General features: G+C 28.0%; 1 protein-coding gene across 3 annotated transcripts in view; it reads left to right on the top strand.

Moving 5' to 3' along the window:
* LOC100213291 (general transcription factor IIH subunit 1) overlaps positions 1–17,500 on the top strand; it is a 43,421-nt gene that overhangs the window by 14,935 nt on the left and 10,986 nt on the right. For all 3 annotated transcript variants that reach the window (XM_065791377.1, XM_065791378.1, XM_065791379.1), the window contains exons 3-4: positions 10,729–10,837; positions 17,092–17,148. In XM_065791377.1, the coding sequence (XP_065647449.1) occupies positions 10,729–10,837; positions 17,092–17,148 (166 nt within the window). The remainder of the gene's footprint in view (positions 1–10,728; positions 10,838–17,091; positions 17,149–17,500) is intronic.

Raw genomic sequence — 17,500 nt, 5'->3', positions numbered from 1 at the left:
TTTATGGTTCTGAGGCCAGCTGGTAGTCAGGTTTCCCGAACTCTGTGGTAGCTCTCAGAGAGGCTGATTCCATCAACAGCTGAAAAATATCAAAGTAATAACAGTGCCATGTTGCGCATGGATGGTGTCCCTGTTTGTACTTTTGGTGTGCATTGCGGAGGCCACATTTGGAGCCCTTTGTTACGGCTTAGGGTTTATTAGTAGTAGTGAGGCAATTGCTTATGCTATTAAACAGTGTTCTGAGTACTATCTATGCTTTGAGTCAAGTTCTTCAATCTAATTAAAAAATGAATAAAGTCACAAAAACTATAAAAAAAAAACCATCATCATCACCAAGTTCTCTAAACCTATCATTCACTAATATTCGTGGTCTTCGAAGTAACTTTTCTTCTGTTGAGTCTTATCTCTTGCAAAGTTCACCAGACCTACTTGCTCTTTGTGAGACTAATTTGAGTTCGGCTGTCTCATCTTGTGATCTTAGTGTTGATGGTTATTTTCCTCTGATTCGTAAAGACTCCAATAGTCACATGCTTGGCCTGGGCATTTACATTTGTAAGAATTCACCTGTTTGTCGTGAAACTAGGTTTGAATCCACAGACTATTCTTTCATGTGCTTTCGTTTAGCACCACTTCACTCTATTGCCTTTCTCTTTGTTCTATATTGCTCTCCTTCATCTCAAGACTGCACTCTTTTTGACGTTATTTCTGATCATATTGACCAAGCCCTCTCTCTTTATCCATCAGCTAATATAGTTGTTATCGGTGACTTTAATGCTCACTACTCTGAATGGCTTGGCTCTAGTGTCAGTGACTCTGCAGGCATTAAAGCCCGCAACTTTTGCCTTTCTCAATTCCTAACTCAAATAGTCAACTTTCTGACTCACTTTCCTAATAACCTGAATCATCTACCTTCTCTACTCGACTTATGTTTTGTTTCTGATCCTAGTCAGTGCTCAGTTTCTCCACATTCACCCTTAGGTTCTTCTGATCACAGTTTGATCTCTCTAAAACTAATATCTCATTCTTCTTCATCACCTGAATCCCCCTATTATCGAACCTCTTACAACTATAATAAAGCTGACTGGGATTCTTTCCGTGATTGCCTTCGTGATGGCCCTTGGGTAGAAATCTTTCGTCTTCCTGTCAACAAATGTGCTTCTTACATAACTTCGTGGATTCAGGCTGGCATGGAATCTTTTATTCCCTCTCAACGATTCCAGGTCAAGCCTCACTCTCCTCCATGGTTTTCCTCACGCTGTGCTGCTGCGATTGCCAATCAAAACCGTTACTTCCATATTTATCAGCAAAACAATTCTCCAGAAAACAGACGTCTGTTTATTACTGCTAGAAACAATTGTAAAAAGGTTTTGTCTAACGCCAAAACCCGCCATTCTCAGGTCGTGAAATCTCGTATCTCATCTCAAAAATTAGGCTCTTGTGACTTCTGGAGAATCTTTAATAATATCAATAATAAGGGCAAATCTTTAATTCCACCTCTCCTGTTTAATTCAGACTTTGTCACCTTACTTAAAGACAAAGCTGAATTATTTGCTAAAAACTTTTCATCAATATCATCTCTTGATTCCACTAGTTACGTTCTACCTGATATTGCCAACAAACAGGTTGATCCATTGCTTGACATTCATATCACTCCAGCTTCTGTATCTAAAGTGATTTCCTGTCTAGATACTTCTACAGCTTGTGGCCAGGACAACATACATGTTATTGTCTTGCAGAAGTGTTCTCCGGAGCTATCGTCTATACTCTCAAAACTATTCAACAAGTGCTTATCAGAGTCTTGTTTTCCAGCCTGCTGGAAAGCGGCATCTGTTATCCCCATCTTCAAAAATCTAACTACCGTCCCATAAGTCTTCTTCCTATCATAAGCAAGGTTTTTGAATCTTTAATTAACAAACACTTAATTTCTCATCTTGAATCTAAAAACTTACTTTCTGACCATCAATATGGATCTCGATCTTCTCGTTCTACAGCTGATTTGCTAACATTAATAACTGATAGGTTTTATTGTACATTAGATAAAGGTGGAGAGGTCTTGACATTTCAAAAGCTTTTGATAAAATTTGGCATGCTGGTCTTCTGCATAAGCTTTCTTCTTATGGTGTATCCGGCAACATTTTTAAGATTATTGAATCCTTCCTTTCCAATCGTAGTATAATATTTGTCCTCGATAGACAGCACTCTTCTTCTTATTCTGTAACTTCAGGGGTTCACCAAGGTTCTATCCTTGGCCCATTACTCTTTTTAATTTTCATTAATGATCTTCCAGATATTCTCACATCTAAGGTGGCATTGTTTGCTGATGATACTACCATTTATTCTTGTCGTGATAAGAAACCAACACCTTCTGATTGCTCGGAGGGGGCATTTGAGCTTGAAAAGGATCTCACTTCTGCTACAGCATGGGGCTCACAGTGGCTGGTGAACTTTAATTCAGATAAAACTCAATTTTTTTTCAGCCAATCATTATCTCAATAATTTAGATCTTCCTCTATTTATGAACGGTGATGTACTCGATGTGTCACCTACTCTTCATCTTCTAGGATTAACTCTTACTTCCAATCTTTCTTGGAAACCATATATCAAATCAGTTGCAAAATTAGCATCTGCTAAGGTTGCATCTCATTATCTAGCTCGTCACTTTCTTACTTTGGATTCTATTCTCTATCTCTATAAATCTCAAATCCGGCCTTGTATGGAATACTGTTGCCAGATCTGGCGCGGTTCTTCTAACGATGCCCTTTCTCTTTTAGACAAGGTACAAAAATGCATTGTAAACATAGTTGGACCTGCTCTCGTAGCCAACCTCCAACCATTGTCACATCGTTGTAATGTTGCTTCTCTTTCTCTTTTCTACAAATACTATAATGGGCACTGCTCTAATGAGCTAGCGTCTCTTGTGCCATCTACCAAAATTCATTCTCATGTTACTCGTCATTCAATTAAGTGTCATCCTTTTTCTGTAACTGTTCTTAAGTGCTCCAAAAGCGCTTATTCGTCTAGTTTTTTTCCTCGAACATCAGCTCTTTGGAATTCGCTTCCTTCATCTTGCTTTCCTGATTCTTATAATTTACAATCCTTTAAGTCGTCCGTCAATCGTTATCTTGCTCTACAATCTTTATCTTTTTCCTTTCAGTAACTTCCAACTTTAATTAGTGGCTGCTTGCAGCCTTGTTGGAAGCAAAGATGTTTAAATAAAAAAAAAAAAAAGGTCATGGATGGATTAAATAGGGAAAGACCAATCTTTTAGAGATAAGAGCTTTCCTTGGAGTCATAATCAACATGGGTGTCATCAAAAAGGCTAACCTTAAACTGTACTGGGATATAAACCATCATTGTGCATCTACTCCCTGGTTACCCACTTCAATCGTGACTGGTTTCAACTTTTGCTTAAATTTCTTTATTTTACAGACATCCATGTGCCAAATCAACAACCACTCAATAAAATTTATAAAATTCAGTTTTTAGTTGAACATGTTAACAACAAATTTCTTTATTATTATTATCCACAAAGAGACATTTCTATAGATGAGAGTATGGTTGACTCCAAATGAAAGACACCACATCTGCGTCAATATATGACGCAGAAAAAAACAAACGTCATTCTAGATTTGGGATTAAGTTATGGTGTGTTTCAGACAGCACCAATGGTTTTTTGTGTCAATTTGAAATTTACAATGATTTAGCAGTCATTGCCTATGGCATGACTTCTAGTTTAGTTTTTTGACTTTCCTCCATCAAGGTCATCACTTAGGTATTGACAATTATTATACTTCTCAACTGTTATTAGATCTATATGCTCATCAGACCACTGCAACAGGCACAGTGAGAGTCAACAGGAAAGGCCTACCAAAAATCTGCATTAAATCAAAATTAAAATCAAGGAGGTTTGATAATATAGAAAAGGTCCTTTGTTGTGTGTGACATACCAAGATGATAAAAAAAAACCCACATTACTATCTACTGTTGCCAAAGCAGGTTTTACTGAAATGCGTAACAGAAGAGGAAATATAGTTATGAAACCAAATGTTGTTCAAGAATAGATTTTATGATGGCTATAGTGGAAAGTTTAGCTGGAGATTATTTTCCAGTGAAAGTAATTTCTAAAAGACGAATATCAAGATAGATTGAAGTGGCTAGAAGTACATTTGTCCCATACCCACTTCCCCAAGATACTGCAAATAACAATCCATTATATGGGCACAATCTTGTGAAAGTTAGTGCATGGAAAAAAGAAAATGTGTAGCTGGGCACCAAACTCGAGTCTGCACAAGTTGGCAGTGTCAGCTATGTGGTGTTGGACTGTGTTCCGTCTGTTTTTCTATCACATAAAAGTTGTACATTAAAATCATTAAACTGCTTTTAATCTTATATAACCTAAAAGAAATAAAGTTCAAAAATAGTTGTTTTCTTGTTTGTTTTTTTGTTATGTTTTTTGCTGATTTTTTTTTTTACCGATTTTTTTTGTTGAATTTTTCTGATCATACTAATAAAAATCAATAACACATAATAAACTTTCAAAATTTTGACAATTTAAAAAATATATACTTAAAACATTTATTTTTGTAAACAAATAATATTAGTTTAAAAGATTTGCGGCTTTGCAGATGTAGCTCCGAGAATGACCCATAGTATTAAAATAATAGTTTGTTATATAGTATATTCTTAAAACAATTTATGCTAGAAATATCAACAAATTTCCAATAATACAATTTTTAAAACAATTCAACAGAAAACTCTAGAACTTTATTTTGCTTATTCAGCGTATTTTTTAAACCAATAGAATTAGTTTGTTTGTAGATTTGGCGATTTTTAGATTTAGCGGGTTTTTAGATTTGGCGGGTTTTTAGATTTGGCGGTTTGTAGACTTGGTGGGTTTTTAATGTTCGCAAATATTCTTTTTATTCTTCTGCACCAAGATGTTTTGAGAACATTCAAGTTTATGTATGTTTCCATGTATGTTCGTAAAATAAAAATTTTTGTTTTATGGACATACATAAACTTAAATGTTCTCAAAACGACTATAAAACCTGGCCAGTTTTTTGCAACTAAATATTATTTCCGTGGTCAGTAATCAAGAGTGATCGCTCCTGCTTCCCGACCAAGCCTGTTAGAGTTGGAAGTTACTGGAAGAGAAAATACAAAATTTAAAGAGCAAGATATCAATTAACAGACCACTTGAAAGATTGCAAATTATATGACCTTTTTTGCTTAAAAGTATTTTTAGATAGTTAAAAAAAGAATTTATTGAGGTTAGTATATGTCTTCCTTAATTTTTTTTTTTTCCTCTTTCTTGCGGAATTGCCCACATATTATATATACATATATATTAGAAATATTTAATTTTTAAACAAAGTTACGTTTTGAATAGTAAATTTATTGCAAAATAACAGCAATACTTGCACAAAAGTATGTAGGGTATATAATTACATGTACATATATGGTAATTAGTTAGCATATGATAAGTGTTTATCAGATCACGTTTGTTAGTGGAGGGCATCTTTAAAACTCCATGCTTTAGTTCGTTCCACAATCCCCCTATTGGGTTGAGGTCGGGACTTCCCCGGCTGGTCCAAAACAACTATGCCAAGAACATGAAGAAACGCTATCACTGATTTTGCAGTATGGCATGGAGCGCCATCCTGCATAAATATTCCTCTCTCATGTCCAAACCATTCCTTCATTTGTGGATAAAGCCGATCTTGAATGATGTTTCTGTATTGATCTTATCTCATAGTACCTTCGACAATATGAAGGTCTATACTGAACACGGGTATGCAACTCCACACCCGTGTTCGGAAAGGTTGACTCATCTGAGATGCAAATCTTAAATAATGCTTATTATAAGTTATAATATTTATAAAATATTTTAAAATAATTTATGAATATAAATGCAAATAAAAATACTTTTTCCCAATCCTCAACAGACCAGTGACAATAGTTTCAAGCCCACTTCAGTCTTTTTTTTCATGAGTGAAGTTGGTTTTGGTTTCTTGGCTGGGGGATGACACATCAATCCCTCTTCTTTCAGCCTTCTGCAAATGATCCAGTCGGACACAACAATATTAGCTTCATGGATAAGTCAATACGTGTTGTGGCTTTTTTCTGTTTTCCAGCTAAATATTTCAGATTATATATTACACTCTTGGTGTTGTCTTGAGTTTAGAAGGTGGTCTCTTTGGACCAAACTCTTCTCCTGTATCAATTTTTTTTCTCACTCGCATTATGGTTTGGTGAGAAACCTTTACAACTTGTGCAATTTTGTGCTGAGATTATTTTGTATTTTGCGAAAGACATCTGATTTGACTTGTTTTTGTTGGTGTGGTATCTTTTTTTTTTCTTCCCAGAGCTGATAATTTAAATAAAAATCTTAAAAAAATGATTAGACTTTGGTGTCTTTACATAAACAGCAAAAAAAAACACATAAAATCCTTTATTTAAAGATAATGATTTGATGATTATTATTAAGTTAAAAAATTTATTAAATTAAACACAGATGCTTTAAATTAAAATAAATAATATTAAAACTTCAATCAAACAATTAAAAATAACCTTAAATTGTCCAATATGCACCAATTTGACTATGACAGGTGATTGCTGACAGCCAGAATTGCCAATTGATAAAATTTTTATTAAATACTACTAAGAATAGAAATAACTTAACATGTAACAAAAAATAATATTATATTTATTTTATCATATGAGTTTAAGCAATCTATTTGAAATAAATTGTAAAAAAAACGTGTGATCCTAATGTGTATATGTATATATATATGTATATATATATATATATATATATATATATATATATATATATATATATATATATATATATATATATATATATATATATATATATATATATATATATATATATATATATATATATATATATATATATATATATATATATATATATATACATAAGGACTACATCCACTAAAAATATACACGCATTCATATAAAAACATACTTAGATACTCTAACATTATATACACGCATATATATAAAAACATACTTAGGCACTCTGACATCATTCTGAAATAGTATGCTTCCAGGGGCTTACATTACTTGATATAGGGAGAAGATGCAAGGGAGATGTTGCTACATTGACTGAGGGTTTGGGTTGGAGCAGCAATAAGTTTTTTTCATTATTCTTTGTTTTATTCTTATTTTTCCATGAAAAATTTATATATTAAATTAAAAGTATACATTTTTGCATATTGCTTTACTGAGAGCACAAAGGTTTATGTGGAGAAAAAGTTTCTTTTTTGTTTATTTATTAGTGTAAATTTTTAAAGAAATGTATCGAATTGAATAAAAAATCATTTATTAGGTTTCTAAGTTGTTGATGACCTCATTTTAAGTTCATAGAGTCTCAAAAACAAGATTCAAAAATTTTAAAAGCTCAGGATCAACCTTCTACACTCCAGAATGGTGTATAGAATATTGATCCTGAAACTTCTTCTTGAAGATGACATCGTTATGTCATGGTTATCCAAGGCCACTCTAATAAAATTTTCTGTTGTTGATCATGTAAGAATTAATTGCTTTGATACAACTGTTAGCTAGAATGATCATGATACTGGAATGATCATGTAATAAAAGTTTTACATAAAAATCCATAAAAATTAATGCATATTAAGTATCTAAGATATTCAATAATTTATCAAGAGGTTATTGCTGAAATATCTTTGTTTCTAGTGCATTCAATGTATCAGTTCTTAATGAGGTACTGAATAATATTTTTGAGCTCAATGCTGCTCATTATGTTCCAGAATAATTACAAACTATCCATGACCCAGAAACTGCATTGTCCACAGGGCTAGATGGTCCAAGTTCTTCCTTTTTCTAATAACCACATGGCTGTCTCTTTGGTAAAAATAAGTAAGGAGTAATCAGAGTTGTCTAGGGTGAAGATAACAATTGTTGGATCTAAATGTTAACTGTAGTTTTAACATTTGTGAAAGCCTAATGCTGGTTTATTCCTTTCCAGATGAGACAACTGCCAAGTGTTTGTTCTGCAAGTGCAAAAGTATTTAAATATTTAAATTATTGATAACATAACAATCAACTCTTTAAATACTTGTTTGCTTCTAAAACAATCAAAATATATAAATAATTAAAATATTAATAGTAATATAATTTTTTTTAGCTTACAAATTTAAAAATAAGTACCTAACAATAAATTTGACAATTTTCATTAACTAGTACTTCAATTCTGTCATCATAGAAATTGACTCTTAAAGTTGTAGACAACACAGCTTTTAATATCAATATCATATTACTTTTCTTTCAGACCATTGAAGATGGTATTGTCAGGTCTAAATTACCATGATTAGATTAGTAGTATCATGATTTGAAGAAATTAATCAGTTTTCTTTAAAGAAATTAATCAGTTTTCTTTACTTTTAGAACAATGTAAATGTGAGTTCTTTTTATTATCTTGTTGTTCTGAAAAAAATTTTTTATATATATATATAGTGTAGCGCAGAGCTATTCTGAACAAAAAGCCTTGTATTATTTTTCTTTTTTAACTTGCAATAATTTTTTTTTTTTTCTATTGTATGTGTCAAGTAAATGTTTCAAGCATTTTTAAATAAAAACATTGTACTTGCAGAGCCTGATACAAAAATATGCCTTGTTTGGAAGCAGGAACTAATCCAAACAAAAGTCAATGTGTGCAAAAAATGCTTGTTAGTATCACTTTTATTTAAATTGCATGATATTTTTTAGGTAACATGTATTTCAGAGTTATTCCTAATACCAATAGACAAATAATGGATGTATTTAAAGAAATATGCAAGCATAAAATTATACATAAAATGCTTAAATTTTCTTTTTTGTTAATATACTTTAAATTTGCCATCACTAGCATTTTTTTGGCCAGCTTTTGATTGGTTTAAAAAAACCGTCTAAAGGTTGTAAAGCATAACTGCTCTTTGGAAAAAGGTAAATGAGTGCAATCTAAATTGCAAAAAGTTGTCAATGTGCTTAAATAAAACTAAATTAGGAAAATGTTGTTAGTTTTAAGATAAAGCCGCTTACATTGTTGGATTTAGCTTTTGATGCAAGAATATATGTAAAATGGCTGCCATGACCATCCATAAATAGTGCTGTGTACAAATCTTTTCCATATTGACTAATTTTGTAAGGAATAAAGTAAACACAAATAAAATTTAACTTATCTTCACCATTAAAAAAATTATAAGCTAACATTTATGCTGAAAAGGTCTTACTAACAGACTTACCTTGATAAACCAATATTTAAAGATATATGCTTCCATTTAAAGACATATACACCAAGAGTTGTAAAGATTTTTGCCTTTATAAATTACAAAAGAAGAAAACCAGTAGCATTTCCACATTTTAATACTGAGAACATAGTTTTGCCACAAGAAACATTTAAGTTGAGGAGTGAGATGTACACTGCGTCTAAAAAAACATTGTTCATTTCCTTCACTGGTAGAAAATCTGGTCTCATCCAGATTATAACATTGATCAGGAGATGTAAATCATACTCATCATAAAAATGGAAATTGTTAAAATGTCTGGAGATCTTTTAGATATTTGAGAAACCCATCTTTTTTTAAAACATAATAAGTCATCACCTGGTAAGTAAAACAAAGAAAGCAAGCAAAGCAATGTTTATCTGTAAAAACTTAATTTAGGAAAATTATTATATTGTCTTCTCAACAAAACAAGCAAAACCAAAAAGTTGTTCACAATCTTTATGTTATAACATGAATGAAGTTTAACTTAATTAAATTAATTGCTTATAACGTTTCTTATAACTTATTAAATAAATGTAAAATATAGGGATACTGACCAATTCCATCAATTTTCGGAGTAGTCCAGCAAATGTTCAGATTTGCCCCATTTTTTCAATGTCAAATTTCCAGTGGAATAGTTCAAAGTGCCAAAAAACGAAATGTTTCAATAAACTCAATGTAAAACTCTGATATCTTTGTAAAAGAAATAATATTAAATAAATGGGTTATTTTTTAAAGTTAAAATGTTCAAAACAGTTTCAATATTTAGTAATTATAGGAAAGCGGAAATATTTTCCAAAACCGTTGTGTTTTTGAAAGAATAAATGTGTGATACCACAATTATACTTTATATAGAATAAGTTTAATCAGAACTTGATATTTAATTATTGAATAGTACATAAAATAGATCTGAGAAAATAAACTGTATGGGTTAGCCTGGCGTTTCAATAAGCCCTGCACTACCCTATAAATAATTGTTTTATTATATTTTATAAGCTTTTATCATTTATTAATCTTCATCAGCTTTTTATTAAAACTTAGCAGAACTTTCTTATTACTATGTTCAGTTTCATTTTAAATGAGAATCTTAGTATTGTCTGCATACTTTTTGAAAATGTTTTTTTTTTCATTTATAAAGCTCTGAATTAAGTATGGATATAAATGTAAGTGTTACTCAGATGGTTATCTCCTTTTATATTCAGCTATATCAGATTCATTTTATGGGTTAATATATCCATACCTATTGCATTTCTCATAGTTTCTCATAACTTCTTAATTAAGTCAATGCAAACATATCAATGAAATGAGTTTTAACATGTACTTCTATAATATTACTCATATTTTATGGACATCAATGAGTTTTATTGGTCATAATTTAACTCAACTGACTCAGGTTATATATTTCAATAGTAAACAAAAAATGAAATTAATATTTTAGGTTGCTCAAAGAAAATAGTGACTTGTACCAGTTATATAAAGACTTAGTTGTAACAGGAATTATAACTGCTGAAGAGTTTTGGGAAAATCAGAAATCAGTCAACACAATGGTGATTTTTTTAATAGTATTTGTGTTACCAGATAAAAAAGTGTAATAGGTATACTGGCAAAAGATGTAATATATCATAGGTATACTGGCAAAAGATGATATGTTGAAAATTGGCAGTTTTGATTTAATGATGCGTTATTATAAAGTATACAACGCTTTACAAACACAAAATACACAAAGTCAAATGAAACGTTATTTTTTCTCTGGTTATAAATATACAGTTAACATTAACTCATAAAACAGGTTTTTTATTCAGCCTAAAAGCTTTTAAATTAAAAAATTATATAATATTTTCTTAAATAAACATTTGACATTGTATTTTATAAGATTATAAAAGTTTCAAATGGGGCAAAAACTTAAATGATTGATTTCTCTAAACAGGGATTTTTGAGTTAGCGTTTTTTACCAGTATACCTACGATGTGGTCCATATAAATTCTATTATTTCTATAAAAGCTTTTTAAAATTTTATGTATGTATATATATATATATATATATATATATATTATATATATATATATATATATATATATATATATATATATATATATATATATATATATATATATATATATATATATATATTGATTGGTTGTTTATGTATTATATTACATTAAAATAATACAAAAACTCTTGAACATAAAACAGCGCTTAATATTACTATAATAAAGCAATAAATGTTTAAATTTTGTTTAAATGAAAAGCAGCATTATTAATAGTACTTGAAGTTTCGTGCCATACATGGCAATCATCGGCATTAAAAGATTTTAAAAAATCTATTAATGCTGTGAAATACAGAAATGATGCCGAGCTTTCTAAGGAGATTTGGAATTTAAAAGAAAAAACATAAAGCACACAATAAAGTGGAAAATTATAAAATGCTGTAAACCTATTAAAACAACATCCAAAATTTATAAACTCTGCCTTCATGAGAAATTTATAATTTTATATCTCAAAGAAAACAACCTGCTCAATAAAAAAATATTATCAAAGTATCAACATTCTAACAAATTTCTACTGTCCTCTTTTGATACCGGAGACTAAATAGTTACATCTTTTTATTACGTTAGAAGATGCTGTTGGTTTTTTCTAACAGTTTTTTTTATGTAGTTAATAGCTGATGATTGCCGTGTATGGCATGAAACTTTAAGTACTGTTAATAATGTTGCTTTTTATTTAAACAAAATTTAGATACACACACACACACATATATATATATATATATATGTACATATATACATACATACATATATGTGTGTGTGTGTATATATATAAATATATATATATATATATATATATATATATATATATATATATATATATATACATATATATATATATAATATTATATAATATATAGTATATGTAATATAATATATATGTATATATATTTATATGTATAATATGTAATATAATATATATTTATATATATATATATATATATATATAATATGATATGATATAATATGGTATAATCTACTATTATATGTGTGTGTGTTTATGTATATATATATATATATATATATATATATATATATATATATATATATATATATATATATATATATATATATATATATATATTTATATACGTAAGTGTATATATATATGAATAAAGAAAATATCTTTATATTATCATGTATAATATTGTATACTTGAAAGAGTGCTCAATAGATAAACTAGAGCTATATAATATATATGTTACTGTTACCCGCAGTACCAGGAATTAGCTAAATGCTAATGTTTATAATATAATTTAATATTGCAACTCTGAGTTTCATGTGTTATCACAATCATCAGGCAAGTAGTAAAAGTTTAATTTTGCTACGATTTGTTTAGTGGACGTTACGGTTAATATTTGTATTTTAGATCGTTACGGGACGGAAATTGATTAGTAGTTAGGTTAATAATATTATTAATTTGTTTTTAGTTGGCTAATAATTGTGAAATAGTTTTATGTTTAATATTGTTTAAAATATTCTCTATGTGTTATTTGTGTATTAAAAAATAATAAAATAAAAATAAGATATATATATATATATATATATATATATATATATATATATATATATATATATATATATATATATATGTATATAATATTATATATATGTATATAATATTATATATATGTATATAATATTATATATATAAATATAATATTATATATATATATAATATCATATATATATAATATTATATATATATATATAATAAAATATGTAATATCATATATATATTATATAATATAATATGTAATATAATATATATATAATATGATATGATATAATATGGTATAATGTAGTATTATACGTGTGTGTGTGTGTGTGTGTGTGTGTGTGTGTGTGTGTGTGTGTGTGTGTGTATATATATATATATATATACACTTCGTTAATATATATATATATATATATATATATATATATATATATATATATATATATATTAACGAAGAAAAAATAACTTTTTCTATGGTACTTTAAATTGCCTATACGGCAATCATCAGCCATTGAATACAAAATCAAAAACAAAAAAACCTGCTAAAAATTACAAAATACTGTTTAGTGGGATCTTTACATCGCTAAAAGACATACTTGATGGCAACGAAAGAAAAAACAAAGTATTAACTTACCACCAGTGTCAAAAAAAGATAAGAGGAGTTTATTCTTGTGCCTACATTTTGAAATCAACTCATTTCGTTTATTAACAATTTTCGTTTATTAACATTTTTTAACAAATTTTATTAAAATTAATTAACATTTTAACAAATTCACATTTATTAACAATTTCGTTTATTAACATTTCGTTTATTAACAAAATTTCGCCTTTATATGTTAAAATAAGGAATTTTTTGTATAAGCAAAGATTGCAAATTTTTGACAAGGAGTTTGCAACAAGGAAATTGCAACATTTAATAATTTTCCACTTAATTAAGGGTATAATTATTTTGCCTTTTATGTCCCAAAATTCTTAAGACAACTAGGTATCATTTTTATATTTATTAATGTTAAAAGATTTTAGGTCATTAGCATACCGAGATTTAAATGGAGTTTCACATAAGCCAAAATATACTTTTTACCCCACCTTTTTTATACCTGATTTGGAAAATTTTGAAAATGACCTATTGCATTTAATTAAAACAATAAAGTTTCGCCCTACAAAAAACGAATTTCAAACAGAATTAAAGTTAGATGTTAAAAAAATTAAATCAAACCCTAATATTTTGGTTTTGCTGACAAAACAAATAACATTTACCAACTAACAACAGAAAACTATAAACAAATTTTACGCGACAATATTACTAGTTTTTATGAGATAGTCCCTAAAAAGTTGGTAAACGTAATTAGTTTAGAAGTACAAAGTATTGCCAAAAAAATTAACCTTGAAAACAGAATCGAATCAACTGCCCCTGCCCAAGCCTTCGTAACACTAAAAGACCATAAACCAAATTTTCAAAACAAACTTTCTTCTAGGTTATTGGTTCCCTCAAAAAGTGAGATTGGACATGTAAGCAAAATTAAATTGGACAAAATTAATAATATTCTTAGAAATAAATTAAATTTTCAACAGTTGAAAAATACCACTGATGTTATAAATTGGTTCTCCATAATCGAAAATAAAAATGACTGTACATTTATTCAATTTGACATTAATGATTTTTACCCCTCAATAACTGCAGATATTTTAGATAAAACAATTAAATTTGCAAAAAACCACACAGTTATTCTTGATGAAACAATCTGTATTATAAAACATTGTAGAAAAACCTTACTTTTTTTTAATAAGAAAACTTGGAAAAAGAAAAACATTCATGACTGATGTAACATTGGGCAGTTATGACGGAGCAGAAATTTGTGAATTTGTTTGACTATATATTTTAGATTTATTAAGTAAAATAATCAATATAAAAGATTTAGCCCTTTATTGCGACAATGGTTTTATAGTAAAGTATAAAAAATCTGGTCCACAGCTCGATAAAACTAGTAAAGATATAAAAAAATTTTAAATATTGGCTTTCAAATTGAAATAAATTTAAAAATTGTGAGTTTTCTTGCTATCACATTTAACCTCTCTGAAAATTCATATAAGCCTTTCAAAAAACCAAACTATGAATTATTGTATATTAATATTAACTCAAATCATCCACCCTAAATTCTAAAACAAATCCCGATTTCAATTAATAACAGGCTAAACCAAAACTCCTCTAATGAAAATGTATTCAATTCCTCTAAACGAATATTTGAAGATGCCCTTAAAAAAAGTGGTTTTGAAAATTTTGAACTAAAATTTGACCCTGAAAAAAAGAATACAAAAAAGCAAAATAGAACTAGAAATGTAATTTGGTTCAACCCCTCATATAGCAAAAATGTTTCCACTAACATAGGAGAAGTGTTTTTAAAATTAGTCGATAAGCATTTCCTGCCCTCTAAATTACATAAAAATTTTAATCGAAATACAATTAAAGTTAGCTACAGTTGCACAAAAAATATGGAAAGAATTATAAAAGGTCACAATAATGCTTTGTTAAACAAAAAAGAAGTCCTAAATAAAAAGACTACAGAAAATTGTAATTGTAAGCAAAAAAACAATCGTCCAATGAGTGGAAGTTGTTTATCAAAAAATGTGATATATAAATGTGTTATTTCCTCTAAGAATGTACCTGATAAACAATATATGGCATAACAGAGGCTGAATGGAAAAAAATGTTATGCTAATCAGAAGCAATCTTTTAAAAATAAAAAGTATTCAGAAGACACTATGCTGTCAAAATATATAGGGGAATTAAAAGGTAAAAATATTGATGATTTTATACTGAATTGGTCCATCCTTAGAACAGCGCCTGCATATAACTATATTTCCAAAAAATGTATACTATGCCAACAAGAAAAATTTGAAATAATTACACATGCAAACCAAGAATATTTATTAAACAAAAAATCGGAATTAATTTCTAAACGTAGGCACAAAAATAAGTTTCTCCTAAAAAACTATAAAAATAAATGAGCTCAAATAATAGTTATAGTGTCAGCAAATTCCACAAATGTGTGAAAATTTCCAGTAGTTAAGACATTTGCAACTTCCTGTAATTTAATTTTTGGTATAAATTGAAGTTTTATTAATTTGATCATTCATTTCTCATGAGTCTTTATGGATAAAACACTGTGTTAAATGAAAAAAAAGCTTTGTTAAGTGATTTTCTACTAATATATAATAGTTTTGTTCTTTTAAGAACATTGAGCACTCTATTGTGTAGAATACATTTAAAAGTTGTTTAAATATATATATATATATATATATATATATATATATATATATATATATATATATATATATATATATATATATATATATATATATATATAATATGATATATATATATATATATATATATATATATATATATATATATATATATATATATATATATATAATATGATATATATATATATATATATATATATATATATATATATATATTATATATATATATATATATATATATATATATATATAATATGATATATGTATATAATATGATATATATATATGTATATAATATGTTTCCTCTAAGAATGTACCTGATAAACAATATATTGGTATAACATATATATATATATTTTATGCCAATATATATATAGAGAGAGAGAGTATAATGATCAGGGGCTATTCTAGGAAAAAATTTGGGCGGCCATACCCACCCAAACGGTACCCTTCCAAACCCCCCTATCCCCCACTGCCCCCGATAAATTTAGCCGAAATTTTTAATTTCGGTGGCGCCCAATTACAGTCAACGCTGTTGAAAATGGTCTAGAATAGCGCCTGATTATATATTATATTTATATATATGTATATATAAATATATATATATACACATATATATATATATGTGTATATGTATGTATATATATATATATATATATATATATATATATATATATATATATATATATATATATATATATATATATATATATATAATTAAAAAATCAACAATACAAATTAGTACCTCAATGAAAATAAAGCACTTTAATAAAGGTGATAAACACTTTAATTAAGTTAAAAGAAATACTTCAAATAAGTCAACACAAACATTTCGATAAAGTTTGTATAACCAATACAATTAAGTCTGCATAAACGCATCTATTAAGTCAGTATAAACACCTCAAAGGAGTTAATATAAATACATTAAATCAAACTCTTCAATAAAAATACTATTCATATCAAATTGTAATCATATGTTTATTTTTGGTTTCAGGCATGTTCTTCTGCTTCCTCTGAAAAACAAAAGGTTGGCATAGCATCAGGTTTGCTGGTAAGTAAAAGCAATAATAAACTGTTTCACAGATAAATACATTAATTAGTGTTATTATTTGATCATACTGTTCATCATAGGAAACCAAGACACAAAGTCTTCTTACTTCATTTTAACAATAATGAGCAAGTTCTATACATTAGAGTGTAGACAGCTTTTTTTTCAACCTCTAATTATTACCAAAATCTTTGTCACATTGGAGGAACATGTGACCAGGGAGCAAAACTTTAAAATTTTGTTTATCTAAAAGTATTATTAAAATATTAATTAATTAAAATATTATCTAATATTGTTTATACAACCACAGACCTAGAATAAAATAGTTTTTTTTTGTCCAACATGAATCTGAATA

The sequence above is a fragment of the Hydra vulgaris genome, chromosome 02 (genome assembly GCF_038396675.1).
Source record: "Hydra vulgaris chromosome 02, alternate assembly HydraT2T_AEP".
NCBI classification, from domain to species: domain Eukaryota; kingdom Metazoa; phylum Cnidaria; class Hydrozoa; order Anthoathecata; family Hydridae; genus Hydra; species Hydra vulgaris.
This window is presented reverse-complemented; position numbering and strand designations above follow the sequence as displayed.